This window comes from Podarcis pityusensis (assembly GCF_964106645.2).
Source record: "Podarcis pityusensis genome assembly, chromosome: 12".
Classification (NCBI taxonomy): domain Eukaryota; kingdom Metazoa; phylum Chordata; class Lepidosauria; order Squamata; family Lacertidae; genus Podarcis; species Podarcis pityusensis.
The window spans coordinates 37,335,762-37,354,905 of record NC_138037.1 but is presented as its reverse complement, the minus strand read 5'-3'; the positions used below and the strand labels follow the sequence as shown (position 1 = coordinate 37,354,905).

At 41.9% G+C, this 19,144-nt stretch overlaps 1 protein-coding gene across 1 annotated transcript in view; it reads left to right on the top strand.

The window, feature by feature from the left end:
* The first annotated feature begins 5,231 nt into the window (after positions 1-5,231).
* Positions 5,232-19,144, top strand: part of HIBADH (3-hydroxyisobutyrate dehydrogenase) — a 72,154-nt gene continuing 58,241 nt past the window's right edge. The window contains exons 1-4 of the mRNA XM_080975051.1: positions 5,232-5,360; positions 10,108-10,268; positions 11,773-11,882; positions 14,398-14,519. Coding sequence (XP_080831177.1) covers positions 5,279-5,360; positions 10,108-10,268; positions 11,773-11,882; positions 14,398-14,519 — 475 coding nt within the window. The 5' untranslated portion in view covers positions 5,232-5,278. The remainder of the gene's footprint in view (positions 5,361-10,107; positions 10,269-11,772; positions 11,883-14,397; positions 14,520-19,144) is intronic.

Here is a 19,144-nt window from a genome sequence, read left to right as displayed (position 1 = left end):
AATGTGTTACACGTTTGGATTTGTTTTTTGTTTTTGTTTTTTAAAAAAACAAGTTTAAGTGGTCTGAAATGCACATTAATTTTCCAGTAGTCTGCTGGGGGCAGGCAGAGTTTGCAGATCACTGTTCTGTAGGTTGCAATCTTAGGCTCACCCAAGGCCCACCCTATATTTAGGCTCCAGGCAGCTGCAGACAAGTTTTGGTTATTTAATTCATTATTATATTTTTAATGCCAGGGAGCAGGAACAAGTGCTTGTGGGATTTTCTGCCTTAGATGCCAAACTAGCCTGGCAGCTTTGGGTGTTATGCATCTTGACATGGTGGGAGGGGTGTGTGTTGTCCTCTTGGGAGAAAAACAAGCAAGCCTTAGTGGAACTTCAGTTAATCACAGCCTTATCAAGGGAGACACTGTCATGTGTCGAGTTGTTGTTGTTTTGTTCTGCTATTTCATGTAGTATCTTGAAACTGCTGTGAATGCAAATGTTATGCTTACTTTCATCTCTGTCAGAGGAGTGCAGTTGACAAGGCCACAGAAGGAATGTTTCAAACATAGAAGATGCCAATGACTGGGCAAATCACAGCTCTAATCTTGTCAATTGCTCTTCCTGAGATAAGTGCCCACTGCCTTTACCGGTACTTCCTAGCTCCTGAGGTTAATAGCCAGGGGTTACCCACCCATGTTAATTCTGAGCTTAGAAATACTGCAAGTCAAAACAACATGCTTTCTTTGTAATTCCTCATTCCTTACAGAAACATGAAAAAGGAGATTACTTTTAAAGCCTCAGACCTGGGTAATTAAAAAGCCACTTCTTCTCATCTGTAATAGGAATTTTGATGTCTTAGATATATGGTAATGTTCATAACCGCACGTACATAGATCAGCACAGGAAGACCGACCTGAAGCCATTTTGATTTCTAAACTGAGCAAATGTTTCTCTACATGGTCAAAGTGGAAACCCTCCCCATTGTTTTTTCCTTCACAAATCCTGTCTTAAGGGTATGTCTGTGTTTGAATAGGGTGTGAGCCTGTGACCTGGCCCAGGAACTAAGTATTTATCATTACAAAAGATTGGCCAGGCTCCCCAGGCAATCCAATCAAGTAACTTGCCAGACAGGAGATAAACAAGGACAGGAGAAAAACAACATTCAAATTTCTGTTTTAAGACCGCCTTTGCTGTGATGTAGGTATGATGTATCTGAGGGGTGGTCTTGGGTTACACCCCTTCTGTGATGTATGTATGATGTTTCTGGGGGTGGTCTGGATCTACAGGGTGGCAATTTCAAAAGTCTTTATAAGGCCTTGCACGCCATTTTTCTGGGTCCCTCGTCCTCTCCCGCAGGTGAGGGGAGACCCTGTTGCAACAGATAAATAAAGATCAAGCTTACTAGCTGCTTTGTTTCTCAATATTCTCTGGTTGGCCTCTGTTATTCTCTCCTACCAATAGGGATCCTATGTAAGGACACTATATGGGCTCTTGGATACCCCATAAGGGGAAAGGGCAATTTTTGTTTACAACAATACCATATATTTGTGATATATACACAAAGACTCATACTCCAATCAATCACAGTCGTTTTCATCATAGCCTCTTCGTTGTGAAATATTTTCACTAAGGCAGAGGTAGGGAACCTGTGGTCCTCCAAATGTCAGCTCCCATCAGCCTCTGCGACTATGACCAATGCTCAGTTGGAGGAGTCCAAATCAAAGAATTGTAAAGTTGGAAGGGATTCTGAGGGTCATTTAGTCCAACACAGAAATCTCAGCTAAAGCATCTATGATAGATGGCCAACCAACCTCTGCTTAAAACCTACAAGGAAGGAGAGCCCACCACCTCTTGTGGGAGTCTGTTCCACTGTCGGAAAGTTCTTACTGATGTTTAGTCAGTAACTCCTTTCTTGTAATTTGAATCCATTGGTTTGGGTCCTAGCCTATGGAGCAGAATAAACAATCTAGCTCCATCCTCCATGTAGCAACCCTTTACATATTTGAAGATGGCTTTCATGGCTCCTCTTAGTCGCCTCTTTACCAGCTTTAACATACCCAACTCCCTCAATTGTTCCTTATAAGGCTTGGTTTCCAGACCCTTTGTCATCTTGTCACCCTTCTCTGCACACATTCCAGTTTGTCAATATCCTTCTTAAATTGTGGTGCTCAGAACTGGACACAGTACTCCAGGTATGGTCTGACCAAGGCAGAATAGAGTAGCACTATTACTTCTAATAATAATAATAATAATAATAATAATAATAATAATAATAATTTATTACTTATACCCCACCCATCCGACTGGACACAGTACTCCAGGTATGGTCTGACCAAGGCAGAATAGAGTAGTACTATTACTTCCCTTGATAATAATAAAAAGTTATTACTTATTCTCCACCCATCCAACTGGATTGCTATACTTCTGTTGATGCAGCCTAGAATATCAGTAGCTTTTTCACTGTTGCATCACTGTTTATTCATGTTAAGCTTATAGTCTACTAAGACTCCTAGATCCTTTTCACATGCACTACTGGTAAGCCGGGTGTCCTTCATCTTATATTTGTGCAGCTGGTTGTTCCTGCATAAGTGCAGAACTAGACCTTTGTCCCTATTGAAATTCATTTTCTTAGTTTTGGCCCACTTCTCCAATCTGTTGAGGTCATCTTGAAGCCCACAAGTTCCTCATTGCTTCCCTAAAGAGTCTCACTTGGCTTTCTGGCACCTTTGGTGACATGTTAAGAACAAGCTATTTTAGAACAAGACATGAGTATCGGCACCTCATTTGTTACAAAAAATACAAAAAAAGCAATACAGTATTCATACTTACTGAAGTATCCAATCTAGCAAAAGATTTGGTTAGTTACCTGTACTTCACTCTCTCATCTCTGCAGTCTTAATATATATTTAAAGATAGCAAATACATTGGTGGTGAGGTAGAGAAAATATGTTCCATATTGTATTTACCAAGGGTTCCCCCCACAAAAAACTGTTTAACGCTAAAACCATAAAGCTAGTATTATTGCCTTTAAGACACAATGCTCCATTGATTGAAGAATAGCTTTTAAGCCAATTAAAGTTTGGCAGCCATCCTACTACAGGCAAAGTAATGCTTGTTAACAGTTCATTTTTGTTACACAGTTTTCAGTATAATCGTGCATTTCTAAAAAGCCTATTTAATGCTTATGAGTATTTTGAAATCTCATTTTTACAGACATTTTTAGCCTTTGCTTTCATATTGAAAGGTATTTTAAATGTTATGGGCACCCATATATTTAATACAGGGGAGACAAAAATGTTATAGTGTGTAGAAATAAGCTATGCAGTTAACAAGCAGTTAATGCCTGTTTACATTTTAAATATCCTTCAGTTTCTGAAAATATACACAAATCTGTTTGAGTGTCTGTATTATTAATGGCAGCTCTATCAATACTGTGGCTCTATGGACCCCTTTGGAGCATTAAAAAAAAGGCAGTTTAACACAGTAGTAAGCTTTCACAACTGTTGAAACAAAAAAACAGAAAGCCTGCAAAATCTTTATAATTCATTAATACCCAATATGCAATATACTAGGCTTTGTGCTAATTTCTCACACATCATCTTATTACCTGTCAATGCTGAAACAGATTATCATGGGAATTCGAAATAAAATTTAACGAATACCTGATTTGTAGTTGTAATTTGCAAACAACTACAATCAGAAACTTCATTTTCCAGGTCACAAGCACAATATCCTCAAGGAAGCCTGGCTCTGGGAGGAGATAGTTCTTCCTTTCATGGATACAGATGATACATTTCTTTCCATTGTTTGTTATGCAACTTTCTGATAATGTTTTGAATTGTATCCATCTTGTGTGAATATTCTCTGCAAGCCAATGTCCATAGTTTAAAACACTCGGTAGACTAGTGAAGCAATTTTAAAGTTGGAAATACCTACAGCCAGATCCCCTTATCTGGTGCAGCAGTTCTCTAAACTGAACATGGCCACGTTGAGCTAGCGTTACACAAGAAAGCAGGAAAGCATCACTGACGGAATAGGTTTATTCAAACCTGAGGCTGGGAGTAAGTCCCACTGAACTCAACATGACTTAATTCCAAGCATCACCTTGCCAACAAAGGTCTGTATAGTTAAAGCTATAGTTTTCCCAGTAGTGATGTATGGAAGTGAGAGCTGGACCATAAAGAAGGCTGATTGCTGGAGAATTGATGCTTTTGAATTATGGTGCTGGAGGAGACTCTTGAGAGTCCCATGGACTGCATGAAGATCAAACCTCTCCATTCTGAAGGAAATCAGCCCTGAGTGCTCACTGGAATGACAGATCGTGAAGCTGAGGCTCCAATACTTTGGCCACCTCATGAGAAGAGAAGACTCCCTGGAAAAGAACCTGATGTTGGGAAAGATGGAGGGCACAAGGAGAAGGGGACGGCAGAGGATGAGATGGTTGGATAGTGTTCTCGAAGATACCAGCATGAATTTGACCAAACTGCGGGAGGCAATGGAAGACAGGAGTGCCTGGCGTGATCTGGTCCATGGGGTCACGAAGAGTCGAACACGACTAAACAACAACAGCAATTATTAGGACAGCGCTGCAAATTCCACACCAGGCGTTACTCCCAAGTTAGCAAGTCACCCGCACTCACCTGGGAGTAAGGCTGCCATCCTACACCCACAAACTATTGAATTCAGTGAGACTCAGCGCCTACTTTAGGCACACACAGAAAGTGAACCCGGAGAGACCTGCAAATAAACATGCATAGGGGGTTGCAGAAGACCACAAAACGTGTAGCCCCATCTCGTGCACGTCCCGTCGATTTCCACCCCCCAAGTATGTGTTCCTCGAATTGAAATTTGCAGCTGCAAGGGGGGGGGGATCTCCCCTTTTGACTGACAGCTGTCCCAGAGCGAAGCCTCATCTGAAAGGTGGTAGCAGGCAGATCTTGCATCAAAGCAAGGAATCGCTGCCTGCAAAGAGGAGGTTCATCCGGCTAAGGGAGGGATCCCGGCCAGATCCTCCCAGCAGGGCGATCCCTTCCTCTAAGGGGGGGGGGGGACTGCTCTGCTGACTCTGCTTGGGTCTGGGTGGGTGTAGCCACGGCGGGTCACAGCCAGGCTCAGCTTGGCTCCGATTGGCGCTCGGCCTCCCGTGGGGCGCGGCGGTTGGCTGGCGAGGCCGCCACTCCCGCCGCCCGCCTCCTCCCGTGCTCGGCGGCCGCGAGTGAGAGGCAAGGGTAGCGGCGGGCGGAGGTGGGCGGCGCCTGGGCTGGAGGTCGCGGCGGCGCGGAGGCGGGCAGGCAGCATGGCAGCGGCTCTGGTGCTGAGAGGCTCCGCCAGTTGGTTGCGCAGGCAGAGGAGGGTCTGCGCGGGCAGCGTGGCGATGGGTAAGGAGCGCCGGGCTGCGGGGATGTGCTCGGCTGAGCTGCTGGCGGATCCTTGCAGAGGAGCAGCAGCAGCAGAAGAAGGGCCTGGCCTCTTCCTAAGGAAGCCCCGAGGGGAGATGGGGCTACTGTTTCCCCCTCCACCCCACAGCCCCATGCCTTGTCACCAAGTCCAGGGGTCTGACAACCCTTTGCCCAAACTTATTGGCAACTGCATAGGCAGTAAATCAGGTGCAAAGAAATGGTGCGTTAGAAATGCAGTCTTCCTTTACGGTGACATCTGGGTCTTGCTTCTCCAGAGCTAGCCTGCTTTTATTTTTGCTTTTCCCCCCCAACCTCCTGGTCTAAAGTTTGCATAGGCTTGCAAGGTGCTGATCAGAAGGAAAGGCAAGGTTGTATGACTTGCATTTTGCGCCCTTTACAAGTATTGTACCCGCGCTGTTAAAACCCACACAAGCTTTAAAATTATATTGGGCTAATATCAGAATGTACGGTCGGCTGAAGAGAAGGCCGGCGTAATAAATACTTTAACGTGTTTACTTAAAATAACGCACACCGTGTTTAAAACAGGCCACAAAAGTTTATGTGACGCTAGTGACCTAACATATCGAGTTAATGGTATTTATAATCTGCTCACATTTGCTTTTCACATAATACTGATTATTTTTCTCGCAGAGAACTAGGCATTTTATTAATTGCTGTGATCCTGGACAGTTTTATACATACATGTAAAACTTGGTACAGGTGTGGTTAGTGTTGTTGTACCATGTACATTATCCTTTTTGTAAAGTTAGCCATAGCCTTGTGGGTTTGCACAAGCGATATTCATGCTGCAGCACAAACCAACATCTGAATTCCATGAAGTTTGCTCTGAGATAAGTGTATAGTATCTAGGATTGCAGGTTAGTTTCTCATCTTTAAAGGAGCAAGTTTAATTGAATGCTTTTACTTGTCTGCCCTAGTTAGGTTATTAGTAATGCCAAATAATATAAAAGAAAATGTTTTAAAGCCCTCTCGTTTGCCCTTAATTAATCTCTGTGTGTATTTTTCCATTCTTTTTGATAAGGAGCTCTGTGCTCTCAAAAGGCTTGCATGCTGTCTTACTAGCAAAAGCCTGGCTTTGTATAAACCAGCTTGTTTTATTGGGTGAAACTATTGACATCCAACATACAGTGGTGCTTGTTTAACTTCCCAAATGACTTCAATTCCTAGTGTCTTTGAATAGAACAACATGTGACTGCATAATAGTGAATTTCAATAAATTAAATGGGTTCTCAGTAGAACGTGTATAGAAGTTCTGTATCATTAAAACTGTGCCCTATGAGTGCAAAAGTCCTTAATTCAAAACGCCCCTCTGTCATGAACTCATGCACTGACTTTAGGGAAGACATTTCTCATCCCATCTCCAGATCTGTAATATGATAATACTAAAGCTGGCTTGCTTTACAGGGTTGTTTTACGGATTACCAGGAAAATATACACTGAGCGCTTTGAGCACTTCAAAATTACTGTATAAGCAATGAGTTATAATATATATGTACATATATATGTATGCTTGCATGTATATTATATATTGTTGCCATCATGTGTCAATAAGTCACATAAGCTCCTCCACATGCAGCTGCTGGGTGACCTTGGGCCAGTCACACTTCTTTGAAGTCTCTCAGCCCCACTCACCTCACAGAGTGTTTGTTGTGGGGGAGGAAGGGAAAGGAGAATGTTAGCCGCTTTGAGACTCCCTAGGGTAGTGATAAAGCGGGATATCAAATCCAAACTCTTCTTCTTCTTCTTTGGTCATGTTAGAATCGTAGAGTTGGAAGGGAACCTGAGGGTAATCTAGTCCAACTCCCTCCTGCAACGCAGGCATCTTTTGCCCCATGTGGGGCTCAAAGCCATGTCCCCAAAAGTCCCATGCTCTACCAACTGAGCTATATACTGTATTTATGCATACATAAATCCACACACTTTACACTTTACACAGTTGCTGGATTGTTCAGCTTATTATGCTTATGGCATTAAAGTTGAAATCCTAAACATGGTTGCTCATGAGCAAGCCCCAAAGAGCACAGTGGTGGTGTTTACTTTTAAGTAAACATGAATAGGATTGGTGCCACACATCATTCATTTCCTAGTCCCTTTATGACATGAAGGTAAATAGACTTCTTGTCTGTGGACATTAACTCGTTCCTTATGTTTACTGTCCTTTAGTGTTTGTAAGTCACCCTTGGCTGTTCTGTGACCAAGTCCCATAATTACATAAATAATACTACATTTTTTTAAAAATGCGGGAGCCTTCAGTTGCTGTAGCTCAGGGATAGACAGCATGTAAGGGGTCTGAGGCTGAATCTATAGCATCCCTATATAGTGCTAGGAGAGCTGTATGAAATTCTGAAAACCTGCTGCTAGTCACTATAGACAGTGTAGGTTAATGAGACAGGATTTGCACCTGCAGGAGCCATAACAGTTGTTATTCAGCAGGACTTGTTCTTCTCTTTCCCTCTCTAAGACCTTGATATCGACCTCTCCACAAATCACTCTATGTTTGGCACTACTTGATATATTGCAGGGGTAGGGAATCGGTAGCCCTCAAGATGTTTGATTACAATTCCCATTAGTTTTAGTTAGCAAAGGATGATGGAAGATTGTCCCTCAACATCTGGAACAGAGCCTGCATCTCTGTTGTGTATGCCCCTTTGTCTGTATGGCTACTGATTTAACATGTGAAATAGAAGGTTTGGTTTCCTGCTTTTCACTGTCCCGTCCCCATATCTGGGGGGGGGGGGGGGGACACTTCAGCATCTTTGTGTGACAGGACTGGAAGCCAGATTTCTTGTTTCCCATTTTATCATCGCAAACCCCCTATCGAGCAGGTAGAGAGCATGTGGTCCTCCAGATATAGTTGGACCACAGCTCCCATTAACCCTATCTATTAGCCATACTAGCTGGGACTGATGGAAGTTGGAGTCTAGTAACGTGTGAAGAGCTACAGGTCCCCTATCTGTGTGAAACGAGGTGTGAAATAGAAGCCTTGTGTATTGTTGTTAAACTGTTGTACTCCTATTTATTAAAAATATTTATAATAATACTGCTTCCGGGTAACTTTCTATGGTTAGAGAACAGTTTGTCTCAGCTTGCACATCTTCTGCTGGCTTGATAGTTGTCGGAGGTAACTGGTTAGGACTCTGATCAGGAAGTCTGATACAAGATGTTGGCGTATTAATCATGGCACCAACAATATCGTGTGGAGAGCAGCTGCATCTGTCTTCTAAGCTTAACATCCGAAGACTAATAACTCTGATGCTACTGATCTAAGAAGTAACACTTCCAATGTACTCTTGTTACTTCCTGATTTTTCAATATGAATGCTATTTTTCTTTAGATACGCTGTTGAGGTTGAGCAGTTTGGTAAATTTCATGAAAGCTTGATATTCATTCATAATGATGCCTGGTATGATTCTACTCCATTTTATTTTGCTTTAAGTCAACGTTTCTTACAATTGGCAGTCAAACTGAGAACAGATGGCATTCAAGCTCTAAGCTAGGATTGTATTCATTTAGAAAAGGAAATTATTGTTTATCCTGTTGCCTAACATTCCCTGTTCATGTATGCCTAGTAGCTTGTGCTTACGTTATGACTGCAAGGTGCAATACTGAGAGTTGAGTGCCTCTAAGATTTTTTTCAGTGGGTCTTGAATACACTTTTTCCGAATTACATCTATAACCCATACCAAACTGTAGTGTTACAGGTTCTAATTCTGTTGATGGCTACTCTTGGCATTTGAGTGTCTGTCATTTACGGTACCTAATTTTCATGAATGTTCTACTAACACCAGAGGATAGCTTTCAGACTGCTGGGGAAAGGCATTAAATAACTGTGGTGTGAAAGTTCTCCATTATGCTTTTTAAAAAATGCATCTTTAGTCCATGCAGACAAACTGCCATATGATAGTAGTTTGCACATCTCAACATCTGGTGGACAGCTGTTTGTGTCTTGAATTACAGCTGATACTAACTGGCTGGATTGGCAGTCAGGAAAAGAAAAGGGATCAGCTATGCATGGAATCTGTACAATTTTTCCTGCCAGTCCATATTAAGGTTGAACTCATTCTCTTTGCCCTGTAACCCAAGAACAATGGGTAACCAAGTGGAATTGTTTTAGAATTACTACATTCACATGACAAAATTTAATTAGAAATGCCCCTGCAACTGAGAGTTAAAGGCAACATGCAAAGCACACCTTAAAATTTTGCATCGCTTTGTTACATGAGATTACTCAAAATGGTAACCATTACAAATTAATATTATTTATTGGGTGTTCCGAGTTTATAAAGATAAACTAGGATAAACATGTGTTAAAGAATAAGAAAAAAATACTGTGTTTATTAAAGTTTTCTTAAAGATGAAAAAATGGCAAGAACAAGTTCAAGCAAGTTTAAATTCTAACGGAAATACAACATAAATAGATTTTATCTGTGCGTGGTACAGTGGCTATTATAAAACACAGGAATAGTACAGATGTCTTCAATTGCATATTAGTAGCAGATAAAAACTCTTGCCAGGGCAGAGAAGCTGGGTCAAAACATAGCGCTAATAATATATGACATAATAATTAACAGTATGAACTCAGAGATGAACAACAGCATCAAATTGCTACTGTAGATGGTCACAAATAACTGTATAATCTGTTTTTGTTATGGAAATGTATTTCAAGATCATTTACTAATGCTGAAACTCTTGGAACTGTCTTTAGTGTCTTCTAGGGCAATGGCTTCCAAAACTGCTGTTGGATTCATTGGTTTGGGCAACATGGGAAATCCAATGGCGAAAAACCTTGTAAAACATGGGTACCCTGTCATAGCATATGATGTATTTCCAGAAGCGTGTAAAGAATTTCAAGACTTGGGCTCACAGGTATAGTAGTTGGTATCTTATTTTAAGAATCTTACTTCATAAGGGGTGGGGGCTGTGAAATTCCATTAATTCCATCTCAAGATAGGAATTGTTATTAAAAAAAATTCCACTCTGGGTGGCTTCCAACAAGTTAAAACACAGTAAGACATCAAATATTAAAAACTTCCTTATACAGAGCTGCCTTCAGATGTCTTCTGAAAACTAAAATTATTTATCTCCTTGACATCTGCTAGGAGGGTGTTCCACAGGGCAGGCACGACTGGCAAGAAGGCCCTCTTCTCGGTTCCCTGTCACCTCACTTCTCGTAGTGAGGGAACTGCCAGAAAACCTTCAGTGCTGGATCCCAGTGTCTGGGCTGAGTGATATGTGCTTCCTATGTGTTGGATGTGATTGTGCCCTAGTTCAGACATCATGGGCACCCATGGCTAGTTAAAACAAAATTCAGTGGTACCTGGTACTCGGTTCACAAACTTAATCCTTTCTGGAAGTCCATTCTTAAACCGAAACCGTTCTTAAACCGAGGTGCACTTTCCCTAATGAGGCCTCCTGCCGCCGGTGCCCTTCCACCGTTCAGATTCCGTTCTTACACCAAGGTAGAGTTTGCAAACCGGGACACTACTTCAGGTTTTGCACAGTTCGTAAACCGAATCATTCGTAAACAAGGCTGTTCTTAAACAGAGGTACCACTGTAGACTCAAGCTGTGGTTTGTGAAGTTCAGGTATAATTTCTCAGTTCAAAATAGTAATAGGTCACTCTCCACCCGATGTGCACAAGCAAGAGAGGGATAAAGGCTTGAGTAGGGTCAAGTGGGCCCTGATCCTGACCTGCTTACCCTACGCCTCTAATTGTTGGACTACAGCCCCCCATAACCTTTGGTCACTGAGGGTCACAAGCTCCCCACCTGGATGGTTAAACCCATTCTTTTTCCTTTTTTGTAACTATATGGATAAGCTATAGTTGACTAGATTGTCTTAAGATGAAATGTATGTGCCTATTTTGGGAAATGGTAATGATGATTTGGTTAACAGTGAAGTAATTAGCATCATGGAACAAATAAAGCAGGCATAGGCAAACTCGGCCCCCCCAGATGTTTTGGTACTACAACTCCCATCATCCCTAGCTAACAGGACCAGTGGTCAGGGATGATGGGAGTTGTAGTCCCAAAACATCCGGAGGGCCGAGTTTGCCTATGCCTGAAATAAAGGGTTCTTACTGTCACTTGTACTCTGCCTGGACCCATGATGCCCTCCTTCTAACCAATCAGCTGTTACATCTTTGTGCTGTCTCTTGTTAAAATTCATAGGAGTGGGAGGATACGGCAAGATTTCACCCTTCCATTGTCGCATCTGATTCTGTGGCTTAGCTACACGGCGCTGTTTCCGTTCTACTGAAGTACTTGTAATACTTGCTTAAAAGGTTGAAACAATAAAACATGAAAGGATAACTTCTGTTTCAATAGGGAACAGAACACTGATCTTTTTCTTACACCCTCTTTCTTGAAAGGTGACAGATTCCCCAGCAGATGTAGCGGACAAAGCTGACAGGATTATTACGATGCTTCCATCTAATGCTAATGCAATAGAAGTCTACGTAGGCTCCAATGGAATTCTGAAGTGAGAATTTCCTCTTATCTTCCCTCCTCTCCCCCATTTCTAAGCCTAATAATAAAATAAAGCATTTTATGCTACATTCTGCCTAGAGTGTTATTTGCATTCATTTTCTACTTGCCTGCTGAATTAAAACGTTGCTAAGCACATAGTGTCTATCAGCTATCCGTGTGTGCAAACAATTCCCTGCTGCACCTATGGCAACAAACTGCATTTGGCAATAGACTTTTACTCCTAGATATGCGTGTGTGATGGTCTGTCCCCAAACTTGAGCACTAATCCCCGTTAGTATATGAATGCAACATCTTGCTGCTCTTGCAGGACTCTGGAAAGAAATAATAGCTAGAAGTCCATTATCTTAATCCTTCATGTGTGTGTTTTTCCCTGTTGAAACTCAAAGGGGAGATTGTAAGGAATTTCTAATAACACAAGTTGATATTTTGATGACTTTGAAGAAAATTGTTCAGAGCCAGGAGTAGCCATCTTAGGCTGCTGCAGCAAAAGCATAGAATTGTCGGATTGGAAGGGACCCAAAGGGTCATCCAGTCCAACCGTCTGCAATGCAGGAATCACTGACAGATGGCCATCTGGCCTCTGTTTAAAAACCTCCGGTGAAGGAGAGTCCACCATGTTCTGAGGTTGTCCATTCCACTGTCAAACAGTTCTTACCATCAAAAAGTTTTTCCTAATGGTTAGGCACAACCTCCTTTAGTGTAATTTGAATCCATTGGTTTGGGTCCTGCCCTCCGGAGCAGCAAAAAAACAAGATTGCTCCATCTTCCATGTAATAGTATTTTAGATATTTTTATTTGTTAAATTTGTATACAGTGGTACCTCTGGTTGCAAACAGGATCTGTTCCCGAGGCCCATTCGCAACATGCCTGCGCAGGTTGCAATTCGCCGCTTCTGCACATGCACGTGATGTCATTTTGTGCGTCTGCGCATGCACGAGCGGTGAAACCCACAAGTACTTCCGGGTTGCCGCGGGACGCAACCCGAAAAAACGTATCATGAAGCAAATGTAGCCTGAGGTATGACTGTACTGCCCTATTTCTGTAGATCTCAGGGTTGTTCACAAAATATTTTAAGATGTCTATCATCTTGATTCAGGTAGGTAGCCATGTTGGTCTGACGCAGTCGAAATAAAGAAATAAATTGTCCAGTAGTACCTTAGAGACACGAAAGCTTATATGCAGAACAAACTTAGTTGGTCTCTAAGGTGCTACTGGACTTTTTAAAAAATTCTTTTATTTATATCACCTCTCGGTCACATCTTGTACATCAGATGCAAATGTTATCATGGCATAAGCTTTCATATACAGTCATACCTTGGATCCCGAACACCTTGTACTCAGACGTTTTGGCTCCCAAATGCCACAAACCTGGAAGTGAGTGTTCCGGTTTGCGAACGTTCTTTGGAACCCGGATGTCTGATGGGGCTTCCACGGCTTCCGATTGGCTGCAGCCAATCCGCAGCCGTGCTTTCATTTCCGAACATTTTGGAATTCAAACGGACTTCCGGAACGGATTCCTGTTCGACTTCCGAGGTACCACTATACTAGAGTTCATTTCATCAGATGCATGAAGCATAATCCTCAGTTGCAGGTGTATAACACATAGTTATAAAAGAGGAGGAAAGAGTTGTAAACCGTGGACTCAGAAGTGAATGAAATGCAAAGGAAATTAAATGCAGGAAGTGTAGATGGTAAGAATTCAGTTTACACTTAACTTTAAACCATAGTTAAAACTGCCTGATTTAACATGAATGAGCAGTGTGCTGTGCGTGCTGCTCAACAGTCTCTGCTTCACTTATGCTGAATTGGCCATGTCAGGCAGGAAACGAACCATAGGCTGACTTCCTGTTGTTTGTGAAGATGCTCTGGTTCACATGTAGCGTGACACCAGCTGCTGGTTTGTTTTGTGCTCCTGGCGGGAGGGAGGGAAGGAGGGAGAGAAGTGGGGATGTTTGAGCAGCGCCAGTGTGCTGATCATTCACATTAAACCATAGTTTATAATTAAGTAAAATTTTGTGTGTACCAGGCCAGAAGATATGCAAGAGAAGCACTGGCCCTTCACAACAGCAGTGATAACAGCATTGCCAAGCTTATTATTTTGATTAACATCTGCAGTGGGAAAGAAAACCATTGTCTCTATTCAGATAGAGCTGACCAACTTGATAAATTGTTATTTAGAAGATTCACACAGGAGCCTCTCTTAGAAATTCCTTTGTTCCAAGTATGGGCACCTAAGGTCAGTGGCAGAATGCCCTGGTAAATTGTGTTATAGCCAATTACCAATGTGAATTTATGAAATAGCATATCCGAATTGAAGATCTCATTGATACTTTTTTTTTATATCTGCGATGATCTTCATTTGATTGTGCCAGCTTCTGTACTCAAGCTGTGTTGCCTCTAGGCCAGATGGTATCAGTAAAAAAATTAAGCTAACTTTGTTGACTTTTTTACATATCTACAAAGCTCTCTGTCTTATTCGTCTTTTGCTTCTTCTTTTTCTTCTTCAGGAAAGTGAAGAAAGGTTCTTTGCTAATAGACTCCAGTACTATTGATCCTGCAGTTTCAAAAGATCTAGCTAAAGAAGCTGAAAAAATGGGAGCTGTTTTTATGGATGCCCCTGTTTCTGGTGGTAAGCTTTCCCCCCCTAAACTTGTGTTTTCCCTGATGTTGGAGGTTAGGGAAGGCTGGCCTATATACGTACCACTCATTAGGAAAAAATAAAAAAGAACCCTGAATTTTCATATCCAAGATTCATAAAGATATGTAGGCTCATGCAGAGGGGCTCATGCTAGCCGAGTGAAACAATTGCTGTCTCTGTTGACCTGATCACCACATTACAAACTACTTTTAATAGTCCCCTCTGTTTGAAAAGAAATTTGCCATGCGGCAAGAGGAGCTGGAATTCACTGAAAACAAGTGTAAATCATCAGATGCATAGGACAAGTTCTGTGGGTCCTCATACTACATATTTTGTATTTTCTCTCCAAATTATCAAGTTGGTAATTTTCTACTTAGTATATTGGAAGCTTGTAAAGTAGAGGGTCAGCAATATGAAACACGGAATTTGAATGTACTATTAAGAAGGATTATTTCTCTAGACTTAAAGGTAAAGGTAAAAGGGACCCCTGACCATTAGGTCCAGTCGTGACCGACTCTGGGGTTACAGTGCTCATCTTGCTTTATTGGCCGAGGGAGCTGGCATACAGCTTCCGGGTCATGTGGCCAGCATGACTAAGCCTCTTCTGGCGAACCAGAGCAGTGCACGGAAACACCGTTTACCTTCCCGCTGGAGCGGTACCTATTTATCTACTTGCACTTTGACATGCTTTCGAACTGCTAGGTGGGCAGGAGCAGGGACTGAGCAATGGGAGCTCTCTAGACTTAGAATCCAGCAAATTCAGCAAAAGATTGATGGATTCAACAAAAATTGATGTTTTGGGTATACTGGATTCCTCAAGCTGGAGGTTTAACAATAGAAGTATCTCACTGAGGGTTGTCCAGTGATACCTCCTTTTTGGCTGAAAGTTATTGTCTGTTCATTTTGCCTTGGTGAAACCTTTGATATTTGCAGATGTCAATGTACTTTTGAAATTCTACAGTAAACAAGGTACCACTTTAACTGCTTGTCTTACACAGAAGAGCATAATAGGTCACGCCACTGACCAGGTTGGAAGGCAAATGAACCTATGAAAAGGAGAGTATATGTTCGTAACCAGTGCTTTTGAGCAATTTACTGGCATTTTGGCTTCACTGTCAAGCCAGCTCTTCTTCTCCACACTTTTTCTTACCCTTCAACTTGAAGAAAAGTTTTGGAACTCTTCTGTTTGTGACATTTTGGTTAGTCCTAGGAATATAGGAAGCTTCTGTATACATAGAGGCTCAGTATTGGTCCATATAGTATTACCTACTCTGACTTGCAACAGCTCTCCATTATTTCAGATGGGAAATTCCCATCCTAGTACCAGGAATTGAACCAGGGACCCATAGCTCTGCCACTGAGCTACGGTCGCCCCTGAATAATTGTCTGATTAAATTTTTAATTTATTCTAATGGAGCAACACAACTTCCCCTGCTTTTTGTGTATCTTAGAGGATACCAAGTTTAGCCATAGATCAGGGGTCACCAAACTTTTTCAGCAGGGGGTCGGTCCACTGCCCCTCAGACCTTTTGGAGGGCCGAGCTATATTTTTTTTGGGGGGGTGAACGAATTCCTATGCCCCACAAATAACCCAGAGATGCATTTTAAATAAAAGCACACATTCTACTCATGTAAAAACATGCTGATTCCTGGAGCGTCTGTGGGCCGGATATAGAAGGCGATTGGGCCGGATCCGGCCCCCGGGCCTTACTTTGCCTACCCATGCCACAGATGATATCAAAACCGGAAGATTACTTTCGACCGCCTGAAAATGGGACTTTTATTTTGTGGCAGGTGGGGTGGGGTTACATGACCTCCCGCTTCTAGATAAACCTCTGCAAGCTGGAAAACTAAATAGCTTGTTTATGGCTTGGTGACATTTTGGTTGGTTCTAATAAAGGTATTTAGCCTAACTGGATTTTAAAAGGATAGTGGAGAAGGTATGGGTATCTGGCTGAACCTGGATTAAGGTCAGAGTATGAACAGGAGTAGAATCAATATAAGAAAATATAGGCTAGCAGCAGTGTGGCAAGCTGCCAACCCAAGTAGCTGATTACAGTAATGGTGGAGAGACAAGAAAGGTACAGGAAAAAGGCATTTATTCAGCGCAAACCTAGAAAAAAGAGAGAGAGGGCAGATAGCCATGTTGTGGCTCAATCTGTAGGAGAAAATCCAGTTTCTTATATTTGCATTTCCCACAATGTAACACTATGCAAATACACATCATTGACTTGCCCTATTCAAGAGAGAGCTATGTTTGTACGCTGGTCTCCATTATTTCTGTCTTTATTTTCCATTGGTACGTTCTACCATCTTCCCTTGTACAAGCAGCTGACCTCTGTAGGCGAATGTAATTTGAAGTTCTCCATATTGCCTGGATAGGTTCCCCTCCAATTGCATCTCGCCTGCCTGAAGGGAAACTGGAATATGTTAAGTCATTTATTGACGCTGTAGTGACAAGTGTAAACTGAGAACGAAGAAAGTGACTCCTCTATGGCCTTGTATGCATAAGAGCTTCTTTGTACACATCATGTTACTAATGTGGCATTTGCAGCAGTTGCTTGTGTCAAACGAATGTGTCCTTTAAGGAATCTTAAGAGTGTGTATATATATATATATATATATATATGCATGCATGAGTGCATCTGTGTGCATTTTTTTTTCTCATTGGAGAAAATAACATATGTTGAATAGAGTCGTTTTTACTAACTTGTATAAATGCTTTCTAGAAGATTGAAACAGTAGGCAGCGGAGCTTGTTAAATACTTCTTATTTTACAAGCTTTAAAGAATTCAGAATATGGCTTGACTCCTTTTTTTTTTAATCGAAACCCTCATATAGACTTCGTTTCAGAGCCAGCATCAAGTCTGTACAGTGCTTGTCTTTTTTAAAAATACAAACATACACTCTTGCTCTTTCTATTTACTGAATCAGAACCCTACTGTTTCCACTGGTGCTGTGTCTAATTTATGACGTGACCACAAAAACTAAAATTATTTATATGTTGGCACAAAACGGCACCACTGTAGTTAAGAGTCTGTTGGCATTTCCATTATAAATCCTCCCTAGGACAACTTTATAACTTGGCATTTTTACTTTGCTTCAGGCTCTAAACATGCTGTTTTCTGTCCAAGCACAATTGGGTTTTTTTAAAAAAAATATATAAAAAATCATTTAAATAAGCTTGGGCCACTTATTTATGTTTCACGACTAGTACTGCAAGCTAGAGTTTTGAGAATGGTATATGGCCCAAACTGTAGTGAAATAAAATAATAGTGGCTTTTAAAGGGACTTTACAAACTCTTTATTATTATTTACTAAATGGCACAAGTATACATGCAACAGTTTTTACGTGCATATTTTTTTTTTGGCATAGTGCTCTACATTCCAATCTTTTCATTGAGAGGTCTTAACAGTCAGCAGCGCACATTTAATAGGATAAATATTTAAAAACCCACAAAAATAGTCTGTGGATGTATGAACCCGTGTTTATCAGACTTATGATTCCTCCTTTTTTAAATCCCAAATTCTCCCTCCCTCCCCGTTTGAAATCAGTTTGTATTTTTCCTCTTCTGTGTCTAAATGAAGGCAGCTTCATTTAGCGTTAGTGAACTGGTAGGAAAGGATAGCTCAAGAAAAGGGGACCAGCTAGTAGTTTGTGTGAATTTTTCATTACAGTTACCAGTTCGGACTGCATGTGAGAGTCCAGTTGGATGAGAAGCAGTTTTCTGGTCTTGCGTAGTTGCCATGTGAGTTGAATTTTTGGTGCTTGCAAAGCTCTTTCACTGGAAGGGCTCACATTGTTCACATTACTCCCCAGTGTGGTGTAGTGGTTAAGAGTGGTAGACTCGTAATCTGGTGAACCGGGTTTGTGTCTCCGCTCCTCCACATGCAGCTGCTGGGTGACCTTGGGCCAGTCACACTTCTCTGAAGTCTCTCAGCCCCACTCACCTCACAGAGTGTTTGTTGTGGGGAGGAAGGGAAAGGAGGATGTTAGCTGCTTTGGGACTCCTTAGGGTTGTGATAAAGCGGGATATCAAATCCAAACTCTTCTTCTTGTTGTTGTTGCCTGTCATCTTCCCTTGTCTTTAGTTTGCAAATCCTTGTTTCATTGGTGTGCCTGAGAAAAGAATTCTGTATGTTTAATACAAGGTCAGCTCCAGCTGTGAGGGGACCCTGCATAGAGGCCACCTCTCAACAGGCCACCTCCTCCATCAGTGGGCCCTTGTAAGCTGGTGTAGGCAGCAGCAGTGCCAAACAGTGCTTGTTGGTTGGGTTTTTGGTTGTTTGTGGTGCCCTTGATATTGTGTCATACTGTACTGCGGGGAAAAATTAAGCTGTGACTTGACCCAGCTACTTGATGCTGTTCAGCATGCCGGGCCAGAATAAAAATCTAAAGCAGTGGACACTTCCAGAGGGCAGAAAATTGTCTTCTACCGTGTCAGACCATTGGTCCATCAGTCTTGCTGTTGTCAATACTGATTGGCAGTGACTCCTGGCAAGCCCTACCTACAGAAACCAGACATTGAACCCACAACCTTTTCAATCCAAAGCATGTGCTATGGCCAAGTTCTGAAGCCAGTCCTGACTTGAGAGATGCCAGGAAATGATTCAAA